Source organism: Rana temporaria, chromosome 5 (assembly GCF_905171775.1).
Source record: "Rana temporaria chromosome 5, aRanTem1.1, whole genome shotgun sequence".
NCBI classification, from domain to species: domain Eukaryota; kingdom Metazoa; phylum Chordata; class Amphibia; order Anura; family Ranidae; genus Rana; species Rana temporaria.
In genome coordinates this window covers 172,640,232-172,653,809 of record NC_053493.1, presented here as the reverse complement: position 1 = coordinate 172,653,809, position 13,578 = coordinate 172,640,232, and the positions used below count along the sequence as shown (strand labels likewise).

The 13,578-nt window shown below is 47.2% G+C and overlaps 1 protein-coding gene across 1 annotated transcript in view; it reads right to left on the bottom strand.

The window, feature by feature from the left end:
- Positions 1-9,822, bottom strand: part of PDIA4 (protein disulfide isomerase family A member 4) — a 136,435-nt gene extending 126,613 nt beyond the window's left edge. The window contains exon 1 of the mRNA XM_040353395.1: positions 9,645-9,822. Coding sequence (XP_040209329.1) covers positions 9,645-9,720 — 76 coding nt within the window. The 5' untranslated portion in view covers positions 9,721-9,822. The remainder of the gene's footprint in view (positions 1-9,644) is intronic.
- Positions 9,823-13,578: the final 3,756 nt, after the last annotated feature.

Below are 13,578 nucleotides of genomic sequence, written 5' to 3'. Positions count from 1 at the left end.
CAGTCACAACCGATGCCAGCGGTTCAGGTTGGGGAGCGCACTTGGGTCCCAAGTGGGTACAAGGTACCTGGAGGAAAGAGGACGCCCAAAGATCCTCCAATTGGAGGGAGCCGAGAGCAGTAGAACTAGCACTAAGATCCTTTCAGGGGGAACTTCAGGAGCAATATGTGCGAATCCGTTCGGGCAATTCCCCAACAGTAGCCTACATCAACAGGAAGGGGGGTACAAAAAGTTGCTCCCTATGGCTTCTGGCAGAAGCCATCCTGAAGTGGGCCGAACTCAATATATTGTCCCTGTCGGCAACCCACTTGAAGGGGGATCAGAACCAGACAGCAGACTTCCTCTGCAGAACAACTCTGAGGGAAGGCGATTGGATCTTAAACCAGGAGGTATTCAACATGATCGTTCAGAGATGGGGAATACCATGCATAGACCTCTTTGCCTCGAAACACAATACCAAGACAGGTCTTTTCTTCTCCCTAAACAGATGGGACGGAGCGCTGGGAATAGACGCACACGCTCAGACATGGGCATTTTCAAAGTGCTATGCCTTCCCCCCTCCGGTCCTGATTCCAGCAGTATTGAGGAAGTTGCAAGGGGAGAATACGATCCTCATTTTGATCGCTCCTTATTGGCCCAGGAGACCGTGGTTCTCCATTCTAAAAAACCTGGCAATAGAACCTCCTTGGATTCTCCCGACCCAGACCAACCTTCTCACTCAGGGTCCAATCTGCTGCCCTCAGGTGGACATTGTTGAGGGGCAGGGGCTTTTCTGAGCGTCTGATTAAGACTCTCCTAAATTGTAGAAAAGTAGAAACTCAAAACATCTATTGTAAGGTGTGGAGACGTTTTAATAGCTGGTGCTCAGAAGGCTCCTTTGACGTTCATAGTTCAGTGGCAGTGCTAGAATTCCTACAGTCAGGTGCAGACAAAGGTTTAGCACATTGAAAGGACAAGTTTCTGCGTTGAGCGTTTTTCTAGAGAAACAACTAGCGCTAGACCCTTGGATAGCAAGGTTCTTTAAGGGTCTAAGTAGAGGCCAGTTAGAACCTCTTCTCTTCCAGTTTGGAACCTCTCTTTGGTTTTACAGGCTCTTACAAAAGAACCTTTTGAACCATTAGAATCCTGTTCTTTGAAACTAATTACCCTCAAAACTGCGTTTTTGGTGGCAATTACCACGGCAAGACGAGTCAGCGAACTCGAAGCCCTTTCCATTAGGGCCCCTTATTTTCAAATTTTTCCGGATAGGGTTATTTTTTAAAACCGATTCGGCCTTCTTGCCAAAGGTGGCTTCAAGATTTCATAGAAGCCAAGAAATCATCTTACCCACTTTTTGTTCTAATCCTGTGAGGGAACAGGAACGTTCATTCCATAATTTAGATGTTAGGAGGTGCATTCTCCAATACTTAGAATGCACTAGATAATTTAGAAAGTCAGAGTCCCTTTTTGTATTATTTTCAGGATCTAAGAAAGGATCCATGGCCTAAAATTTGACTCCATACAGTATTTGGCATTTTTGCTAGGAATGTATTGCTTTATTCCTAGACGGCCTGAAAAGGGTACCAGGGACTCATCCACACATATATGTTTCTCGGGGACATAGAGTTCTGCAAATTCATAGGAAAGGAAATTTATCAGGGGGCGAATCTTGTACAGCTTATCGAAATCTGGATTACGGGGAGGGCACTGGGTGTTGTCATTAAAATGAAAGAATCTCATTATCTCATATCGGACCTGGGCATTGTCGCAGAATAAATGGGCTGGTGGTAGATGGGTTTGGTGGACCAATAGGAATGTCCTTGATTTTTTTTGTTAAGTCCCATGTTTAGGGTGAGGTCAATAAACAATTTGAACTCCTCCAAATTTAGATCTTTCCACTCAAATGGACGTGAATAAGATGATTGGGGGTTGTTGGCAATATACTGCTGGGCATATAAATTTGTCTTGTCGATAATGAACTGTAGAAAAGTGTCGGGCAAAAAGAGATGAAGGTAATCAATTTCTGAGAAATTTTGGGTGTTGGCCTGCACACCTGGCTGTGCTGTGAAAGGGGGAATAATTGGTGATCCCAAGCCGGAAGGCAGCCATGTTGGGTTGGCAAGAACATCTGGCATGAATGTAGTGGCCCTGGCTCCTGGGGGACGTGACACTCCAGTAGTTGGGGGGGGGGGGGGGTTGAATTTCTTGTGCTGGTACTCAGGTGTGATGTGGCAGCACTGGTACTGGGCATTTGTTCGCGAGGGGTTTCCCTGGCGGCAGCGCTGGTACTGGGCCTTTGTTCCCGGGGTCCTATTGCTGGTGGCAGCGCTGGTACTGGGCCTTCGGAATATAATCCTGGTTGCTGGCGGCTGCCTGGTTTTCAGAGTGCCGTGTCCTTTTAGGAGGGACCCATTCTTCATCTGAATTGTTGCTATAATCAATCGGTTCAAATTCCGAATTTAATTCGGAATCAGAATCTGATGAATACTCCCCGGTGCTCTCATTGGTCATTGAGAGGATCTGGAACGCCTCCTCACTAGTAAATAATCTTTTGGACATGGCAGTGTGGCGGGTAGCTGTATACGATGGGTGGCAGGTGACGGTCACTGATGGGTTGTGTGATGGGTGGCAGGTGATGTTCACGGATAGGTGATGATGGTGTGACGGGCGATGGTCACGGATGGGTGACAGGCGATGGTCACGGATGGGTGACAGGCGATGGTCACGGATGGGTGACAGGCGATGGTCACGGATGGGTGACAGGCGATGGTCACGGATGGGCGACAGGCGATGGTCACGGATGGGCGACAGGCGATGGTCACGGATGGGTGACAGGCGATGGTCACGGATGGGTGACAGGCGATGGTCACGGATGGGTGACAGGCCACGGACGGTAACGGGTGATGGTCACAGATGGTGACAGGTAGCTCTTCTCTCCTCACACTGGAAACGATGTGTGAGGAGAAGAGATGGCAAGAGTTAGTTACAGCTCTTTGTTTACTTTTTGTGATCAGGCTGTGAATGGATCACAGCCGATTACGTGGCACACATCCCTGACCAATGGCTGTGTACCATTGTCGGTGACGAGCAGTGTTCCCGGGAACACTCTGCCACCGACGGGCATGCGCCGTGCTGAATGGGGTGTTACCATTCGTGATCAGCGGTGACTTCATCACGGCCGATCACGTGGTAAACAGCGCATCCGCGCCACTGTTCACCTCTGTCGGTTACGAGCAGTGTCTCGGTGATACGCCGCCACCGACAGTACAGGGATGCGCACGCGATCGCGCGCATTCCCTATTTAAATGACAGGACGTCATATGACGTCCTGTCAGAAAAATAGAGTATTCCGCCCGCCGTCATTTGACGGCATGCGGTTGTAAAGCGGTTAAATGTCTTGCTGGTAGTTAAAATCTTTAATATTTGCAAACAAAAATTACATATTTTTTTTATTATTCAGAATAATAATCTGTCAGGTTAGTAAAAAAAAAATTCCCAAACTGGGTCTTTTACGGCCTCCATAGATCGCCGCCATTACTAATTAAAAAAAAAAAAAAAAAAAAAAAAAAAAAAAAAGGGGGAACCCAAAAATTTATCACCCATTTTGTAGGCGCTATAACTTTTGCGCAAACCAATCAATATATGCTGATTTTTTTACCAAAACTATGTAAAACAGGGTGCCCATCAAGTGGCCCACGGAGCCATCATGTGACCCGCGACCTCCTGCTCTGGGATGGAATAGTATACTGTAAAAATCACAGTGTATATATGGGCATATCTGTTCTGCAGTCGTTACAGGGCTGCTTTCAAACCGATCCACAGGTGCAGAGAAGTGCACCTGCAGGGTACCTGTACTGAGCCATACACTTTTTTTACCTGTGAGTTTGGTGTGCTGAGAGTAGAGTGGGCTCTATAGAGCCAAGTGGGCTGCCATCCACCCACTCTGCTCATTGTGGCCCACGAGCGGTTACCAAGTTGCTTAAATGGCCCTTGCTCTTTAAAAGGTTGGGCACCCCTGATGTAGAAGAATACATATCGGCCTAAACTGAGGCTTTTTTTTTTTTTTTTTTAACCACTTCAATACCGCACACCGTCATATGACGTCCACAAAGGGGATCTCCTATTCTGGGTGGACATCATATGACGTCCTGGACTTTATGCGGTGATATCTGAATGATGCCTGCAGCTAGAGGCATCATTCAGATATCATTGTGTTCCGGCGGCGATCCTGCACACCATAAAAACGATCATAGCGGCAGTTCTGCCGCTTGATCGTTCTTAGGTGGCGGGAAGGGACACTCCCCCCCCCCCCCCCCCCCCCTCATCCGGTGCTTCTCCGGGCTCCCCCGTGCCTTTGGGGGCCCGGAGAAAGGATCGCCCTGCGACGGATAGGAAGCATAGAGATGACTGGTGACCAGATGGCTACCAGTCATCTCTATGACCATCGGAGTCCCAGACACGATGTGATGACGTCACGCCCAGGTACCCGTAAGTAAACAAAGCCGCAATTGCGGCTAGGAAGCATGAGATCTGTGAATTTTTTTTTTCCCCCCATGATCTTATGCTTTCCAGCCTGGAGGAGAGATGTGGGGTCATATTGACCCCGCATCTCTCCTTAAAGAGGACCTGTCACACACTATTCCTATTACAAGGGATGTTTACATTCCTTGTAATAGGAATAAAAGCGATGTAAAAAAATATAAAAACGCACCCCTGTCGCTCACGCTCAGAAGCGAACACACACACACACACAAGTCCCGCCCATGTATGTAAACGTCGTTCAAACCACACGGGAGGTATCGCCGCGTGCGTTAGAGCGTGTGCAACAATTCTAGCACTAGACCTTCTCTGTAACGCTAAATTGGTAACCTGTAAATTTTTTCAAAGCGTCGCCTATGGAGATTTTTTAAGTAACGAAGTTTGGCGCCATTCCATGAGTGTGCGCAATTTTAAAGTATGACATGTTAGGTATCCATTTACTCGGTGTAACATCATCTTTCATATTTTACAAAAAAAAAAAATGGTGTTAACTTTACCGTTTTGTTATTTAATTCATGAAACCATTTTTTTTTCCAAAAAAAAAAAAAAGGCGTTTGAAAATCTATTGCGCAAATACCGTGCAAGATAAAAAGTTGCAATGACTGCCATTTTATTCCCTAGGGTGTCTGCTAAAAAAAAAAACATATATAATGTTTGGGGGTTCTGACTAATTTTCTAGCAAAAGAATAATTTGTACATGTAGGAGAGAAGTGCCAGAATAGGCTCGGTATGGAGGTGGGTATAAAAGCCCTGTATTGAAGTCGTTAAATGGGATATTTATTATAGCACAAAAATTGTTTTTTTTTTCAAAATTGACGCTCGTTTTTTGTTTATAGCGCAAAAAATAAAAACCGCAGAGGTAATCAAATACCACCAACACAAAGCTCCATTTGTGGGGGGAAAAGATTATTTAAATTTCATATGGGTACAGTGTTGCATGACCGCACAATTGTAATTCAAAATGTTACAGCACTGCAAGCTGAAAATTGGCCTGGGCAGGAAGGGGGTGAAAATGCCCTATACTGAAGTGATTAAGGGGGGGGGGGGGGGTAAAACCTTCTGTGGCTGAAGTGGTTAATATTAACCACTTCAGCCCCGGAAGAATTTACCCCCTTCTTGACCAGGTTATTTTTTGCAATACGGCACTGCATCGCTTTAACTGGCAATTGCGCGGTTGTGCAACGTTGTACCCAAACAAAATGTATGTCCCTTTTTCTCCACAAATAGAGCTTTCTTTCGGTGGTACTTAAAGCGTCTACAAAATGGGGGGATAGATTTATGGCTTTTTTTTTTTTTTTTTTACTACTAGTAATGGCAGTGATCTGCGATTTTTAATCGGGGCTGCAACATAGCGACAGACACATCAGACACTTTTTTGGGACCAGATACATTTATACAGCGATCAGAGCTAAAAATAGCCACTGATTAAGGTCACTGGCAGGGAAGGGGTTACAAGTGTTAACAGATCCCGTTATATAATCCTACATGATTTTACAAGGACTTCACCTAGAAAAGCAAGATAGGTCTTATTGTCAGGGTAGGTCTCATTTCTGGGGAAACACGGTACTTACATGAGCGTCATCTAGATCCAGCAATGTTGTACAATTGTCTCTGCTGACGGGACTCCAATCATTATTGGCTGACACAGCAGCGCAGCGCCATTGGCTTCCGCTGCTGTCAAGGTCAGTCAGCCAATGAGGAGAGAAAGGCTCCATATCTGAATGGACAAAGGGAGCCGTGGCTCAGCTCGGGTGCCCCCCATAGCAAGCTGGTTGCTGTGGGGGCACTCAACAGAAGGGAGGGACCAGGAGCACCGGCAAAGAGGGACCCGAGACGAGTAGGATCTGGGCTGCTCTGTGCCAAACCACTGCACAGAGAAGGCAAGTTTGACATGTTCGTTGTTGTGTTTTTTTTTTTTTTGTTAAAAAATAAGGACTTTACAATCACTTTAAAAATATGGCTGTGACTCTTGGCTCAGAACAGCACATGTGCAGTTCTGATCCAGAGTCGACCAAGATCATCTGAGTGCCTGTTACAGGGTGTTCACTCTGGAGATCCTTGGTGTAGAGGTCGACCGATATTTGGCCATTTTTGATAAATCGGCATCGGTAAATTTGCAAAACTGGTGAATAATGTACTTAGCTGTATGTGTTTTGCACTGCATTTCCTGATACAGGGAGTCCCCGACTTACGAACGCAAATAAGGACTGTAGGTTTGTTCATAAGTGAAATCTGTTTGCAAGTCGGAACACCGCTTGTTATGTGTAAGTTCCGCCTGTGCAGGAATGTGGCATGTTCCGGGTGCTTCTGGGGCTTTTCTGGCCATGCAGTACATGAAGTGCTGCAGTGTGAAATGCGGCAAGGAGGTATGTGAACCATTGTGGAGCACAAGCAGCCAGCATTGCGGCCCGTTCGTAAGCAGGAGTCTTTCGCAAGCTGGGCGTTTCGCAAGTCGGGACCCCCTGTATGTAAACAAATAATGCATTCTGTATGAAGGCCAACTAATCGATTATGAAAATAGTTAAATAAATTATAATCAATTATGTTGATTATTAGTTGCTTCAGCCCTACAGATAAGGCCTTCGATTCTATTGAGTGTAATTTTCTACTTCACAAGCCACGAGCCTCTTTGCGCAGTTTTAGCTTTAGGTTTCATGTACACAGGATGTTTTTAACAACCTCTCCTGAACAATTTAACTTGACAGATAGTAACCCGCATTTAAAACGGCTGTTGCCACGTTTACAAGCTTTTTTTCTCAAAATAGCCAAAAAAGAAAAAAACCCCTGTAAACAAAACACAGCTAAACGTGAGTTACCGCGTTAAGCGCTTGAAATGCCTCTAAACTCAGATTCTGAGCCCATTTTTTTGCGTGTAAAAAATAAAAATAAAGCCTCTAAACTCAACTGCCCGTTCTGAATGTAAACGACCCTGTGTACATGTACAAGATAACAGAGAAGAGTTCAGGAGCATTTGAAAAAAAATGCCCAACAGTGTACATGAGGCCTAAGTGAACGGTTTCAACAATGGATGTCCACCCTTTGCTTTATGCAAACCCGTCTTCTCACTAAAGGGCCGTACATATGTGCAGAATATTGGGTGGCTTGGGCCGGTTCAATAGAAACTGTCTGACATTCTTCTGGCTTGTGTGTATTTTTAGGTGGGGGGGGGGGGGGGGAATGAAAGACCTAAGCTATGAGAAAGCTATCCCATAGATTCAACCTGGAGAAGAATCCCTCAAGACCCCTTTCACACCAGCAGACCGATCAAGTACGCCCGTCTGTTTTTCAGGCAGACCACCTATCGTTCCCTATGGAGCAGCAGATATGTGTCCGCTGACAAACGCCAGCATCCAATTTGCTAAAAACAGATGGATGTGATTTCCCATCCGTCAGATCGGATAACAGTCGAATGGTAACAGACAAGCAGGCCGTTTCCATCCGACAGCCCCATAGAGAACAGCAGACTGTGTTGGTTTCTGCTCTGCATAGCGGAGTGGACAAGGACCTGCATCCACCTGCTCAGCGGAGAGATCCCCCAGAGAGCAGGTGAATCAGCTTGATGGATTCCGCTCCGTCTGAAAGGGGCCTTAGAGAGGATATGATTACAATGTTCAAATAAAAAATAAATGAAAAAAAAGCGATTCCAGTAATCAAACGGTTTACTTCAAGTTCCCTATAGAGGACATGTGGTCACGATTTAAGGTTTCTTCGGAGACTGTGGAAAGAGTTCTTTATTGTTAGAGCAGTAAAAAAAAAAATGTAAAACTCTGCCTTGAGGGGCAAAGTGGTACTAGCAGAGAACAGCAACAATAAAAATAAAAAAAAAAACACACACAACACACCTTTTAGAAGTCTTCATCGGGGAAAGAGAGAGATAGAAAACATATGTTGAATGTCACCCATGGGGAAGTGGAGATCACAAGTAGTGGTGTCTAGGTTTCAGCGGCATAGGCCTGGTTTGGTACATAGCTGGACCGATGAAACCAAGCATAAAACACCCATGCCTGGAATTATTCTTGGAGGCTAGACATGCTTGGACTCTATCGGCTTCCAAAAAAGGTATGTATTCTCATTTCCCCCCCCCCCCCCCCTTTTACAGGAATAGAATGGTTAGTGTTAGATCGGTGGTGGCTATAGATGCATGGGATTTTGCTTTTGCATGGACTTCCACTAAAAAAAAAAATGTGTGTGTGTGTGAGATATATATATATATTTATATTAATTCTGAAGGAGCCTGGAGCTCCGCTTTAAGGCCCTTTCATACATGGGGACTGTATTTCATCCATGCGTTTTTGGATGAAATACATGTATCCCTATGGGATAGCAGGTGTCAGCAGATGAACATCCGCTGACACCCGATCTCATCGGTCCACGCTATGGTCAGTTTCTGCCTAGTAATTTTACAGTGGTTCCCAGAGACCGTAAAGTTTTTTTTCCCCCCCTAGGGTTCCCATGTTGAAAAATTTGGAGACCCCTGGCATAGACAGTCCAAAACCCAAGCTGTTCTACGGGCGTCATGCACATCATCGCAGTGCAAAAACGCATGTAAAATGTGCACAGATACACAGCAATGTATCGCAATACACAAAGAATGAAGGCAGTGACCTCACAGGACAAACAGAAAAATGCACGTAAACACTCATAAAACATGATATAGATTATATGCACACACTGTATGTATGTATGTATGTATGTATGTATGTATGTATGTATGTATGTATGTATGTATGTATGTATATATATATATATATATATATATATATATATATATATATATATATATATATATATATATATATATATATATATATATATTCCCTTTTACTTTTTTTTTTAAATCACAGCACTCAGAACATGGCACTTCTACAGAAAGAACGTATATGTCTATTGCTAGTAACAAGCAACCACATAGGCAGCATAATAATATTCATTCTTACCCAAGGTTGAGCCCTGATAACATTTTTTTATCTTGTCAAGCCTTGAGTCTTGTTGACTCACTGGGGAGTCATCGAGGTGATTAGAGACTACAATTCATCCCATCCATCTTCTCACCTGAGACCTTTCAGCCCCTGGAGGACATGTAAATACTTCCAGAATCATAGAGCAATAAGCAACCGTGTCCTTACCTTCCTCACAATATACAATATCTGTGAGCAGTAAACCAATAAGGAGGGCAAGGCTCAATGATCTCCACAACCCCATCTCCTTCCAGAATACCCCAACCGGGCACTGCAGAAAGTGTTGCCAGACATGCACACAAATACACACATAAACCCGCCCCCTCTTCGAGTCTTCCTGTGGATTTGGGCAACGCCAAGGGATGTTGGAGATCGTGGACAAATCACCGTTTAGCTACACGTCACCACGCCCCCTATTCTGCCGTACAACGTCCCAAATACGAGATTGATTGGTAGCGAGTACAATGTAAAAACGTATAAACCGTGTGCTGTAGGTACGGCGGAGCTTTCCTCATTTTCATAACAAAACTAGGATTTGTGAGGTGCTCGCCTATCATTGGTTGATTAGATAACCCGCCAATTAATGTGTGCCACTTTGCCCGGAGAGGGCGGATACCTCAGCAGGGCGGTGTCTATAGAATGGACTAGTCATTCGGCGGTTGGTTAAAAGTATGGGAAAGGAGGAGGATTCGCTTAGTTTGCAGAGTGTTGGAATTCGGTTGAAGGTGAAAAATGAAAGTAGCGTACTGTGTATGAGCCAGTGCTTTTCCAGTCAGCGCAGACGTTCATTACCTGACGTGGCCGGAGAGAGGCTGCGTAGTTAGGCTTGTTGTGGTGACTGGGGAGGAAGAAAAGGTGGTGTTACCTAAAAAAAATACACCTACAGAAAAATACACTGGAAGCTGACCTGCGTTATTTTTTTTCTATGTCACATAATGGCAAAACGGCTTTGTCTAACCAGACTCTAGACATCATGGGCCAGATTCTCGTAGATCGGCATAAAAATGGGCGGGCGTAACGTATCTGATTTACGTTACGCCGCCGCAAGTTTTTCAGGCAAGTGCTTTATTCACAAAGCCTGTAAAGTTGCAGCGGCGTAGCGTAAATCACCCAGCGGAATTCAAATTCGGCGGGTAGGGGGCGTGTTTCATTTAAATGAAGCGCGTCCCCGCGCCGAATGAACTGCGCATGCGCCGTCCCTAAAATTTCCCGGCGTGCATTGCTCTAAATGACGTCGCAAGGACGTCATTGGTTTTGACGTGGACTTAAATTACGTCCAGCACCATTCACAGACGACTTACGCAAACAACGTAATTTTATACATTTTCGACACGGGAACGACGGCCATACTTAACATTGGCTGCGCCTCATATAGCAGGGGCAACTTTACGCCGGGAAAAGCCTAACGTAAACATCGTAACTTTACTGCGTCGGCCGCGCGTACGTTCGGGAATTCGCGTATCTAGCTAATTTGCATACTCGGCGCGGAAATCGACGGAAGCCCCACCTAGCGGGGGAAAAAAAATTGCAGTTACGATCCGACGGTGTAAGAGACTTACGCCTGTCGGATCGAATGGATATCTATGCGTAACTGATTCTAAGAATCAGTCGCATAGATACGATGGCCCAGATTAGGACTTACGACGGCGTACATGGCGCTGTGCCGTCGTAAGTGCCGGTTCACACTGCTGCACTGTGAATTTGTTCCGTTTTTTTCAGTCCATTCATTTCTGAGGTGTGAATTTGCCGCGATTTTAATGGGAATTTCAGGAGTGGGACATAGCTGCAATTAATGTTTAGGTGGAGAATAGTGCTCTCACATATGTGAACCATCAAATGCGATTCCAGAAAGATTTACATTGATGTCTATGCACTGGCAACATTACTGTATAGAACATTTCACCCAGGCAGAAGATGAAAAAAAATCTACCAACATAGCAACAAGTGATGAAAAGATGATCATTTTTCCTATTGGCTAAAATACCCACGGTCTGGGGAGATGAAGCAGCCAGAGAGAGAGTAGAAGAGCATCTAGAGCAGACCTGGGCAAACTACGGCCCGCGGGCCGTATACGGCCCGACGGACCTTTTAATCCGGCCCCCGGGCAGTGTTGCCAATAGGGTTGTCCCGATACCGATATCGGTATCGGGACCGATACCGAGTATTAGCGGGAGTTCTCGTACTCCCGCTAATACCCCCGATACTAAGAGAGAATACTTACCCCCCCCCCCGCCGCCACGTTAATCACCGTGGCGGGGAACATTACAGACAGCGTTCGTTTGAACAGCGGTTTTCCCCGCCGCGCATAGACACTCCCCCTTGGACGGATCTGTCCAATCGCGAGCAAGGGGGAGTCACATAGACACTCCCCCTTGCTCGCGATTGGACAGATCCGTCCAAGGGGGAGTGTCTATGCGCAGCAGGGAAAACCGCTGTTCAAACGAACGCTGTCTGTAATGTTCCCCGCCGCGGTGATAACAGTAGGTACGGGGGACAATGGCTGCTGTACGGGGGACAATGGCTGCTGTACGGGGGACAATGGCTGCAGTACGTGGGACAATGGCTGCTGTACGGGGGACAATGGCTGCTGTAAGGGGGACAATGGCTGCTGTAAGGGGGACAATGGCTGCTGTAAGGGGGACAATGGCTGCTGTACGGGGGACATGGCTGCTGTACGGGGGACATGGCTGCTGTACGGGGGACATGGCTGCTGTACGGGGGACATGGCTGCTGTACAGGGGACATGGCTGCTATATGGGGGACATGGCTGCTATACGGGGGACATGGCTGCTATACGGGGGACATGGCTGCTATACGGGGGACATGGCTGCTATACGGGGGACATGGCTGCTATACGGGGGACATGGCTGCATTTGGGGACACATTTAAAAAAAAGTATCGGTACTTGTACTCAGTCCTAAAAAAGTGGTATCGGGACAACCCTAGTTGCCAAGTACAGTACGTAAATAAAAGGCACTTTTTCCCTGTTCGTAAAAGTCCGTAATAAGGGAAATGTGCCCGTAAAAAGATCCGAATGTGAGCAGCAGCGCAGGCAGCGTCTAGTCCTCCTACATTATGCATAGCCTCGCCCTCTCTGACCGCCCAGCCCACCACCACCCGCCGCGCAGCCAATTATCAAAGCGCATTTACGCGCTAACAACACTGCTGCCAGCCTATTCAAAAGAGCAGCGCGGGGAAACTGAGGAACATCGTAGAATGTGTGGACTCTGTGGAGAGCGGCACCGGCGGGATAGCACACAGCAGCAGATGTAGTGGACACACTGCAGACGCACCCCCACTGTGACGGAGTGGACTGAGTGAAGGCAGACGGAGACCGACCAGTGCCTGCCTGCCTGCTCTGCCCGCCTGACTGACTGACTGTAGCAGTCGGCCAGCCGCCATGCTGGTGCCCGGACCTGGAGTGGACCCTGGTCTCCACTCTCTTCGTTGGAGTAGGACTCCTCGCGACGCCTGCTGCCTGCCCTCAGTGCCACTGCCCTGGCCTTGTCTGGTGAGTCCTCCTCAGTCCAGCAGCAGAGTGTGAAGTGCTATCCTACCTAGACATCATCAGTATGCTGTGTCCTCCTCCTGTGCCCCTTTCACCTCTCCACAGGTCAGATCTGTGGAGAGGTGAAAGGGGCACAGGAGGAAGACACAGCATACTGATGTGAAGAAGTGATATGATAATTTATTTGCAGCCTCTGTGCCATGTCCCCAGCCTCTGTCCCCCTCCTGTGTCATGTCCCCAGCGTCTGTCCCCCTCCTGTGTCATGTCCCCAGCCTCTGTCCCCCTCCTGTGTCATGTCCCCAGCCTCTGTCCCCCTCCTGTGTCATGTCCCCAGCCTCTGTCCCCCTCCTGTGCCATGTCCCCAGCCTCTGTCCCCCTCCTGTGTCATGTCCCCAGCCTCTGTCCCCCTCCTGTGTCATGTCCCCAGCCTCTGTCCCCCTCCTGTGTCATGTCCCGAGCCTCTGTCCCCCTCCTGTGTCATGTCCCCAGCCTCTGTCCCCCTCCTGTGTCATGTCCCCAGCCTCTGTCCCCCTCCTGTGCCATGTCCCCAGCCTCTGTCCCCCTCCTGTGCCATGTCCCCAGCCTCTGTCCCCC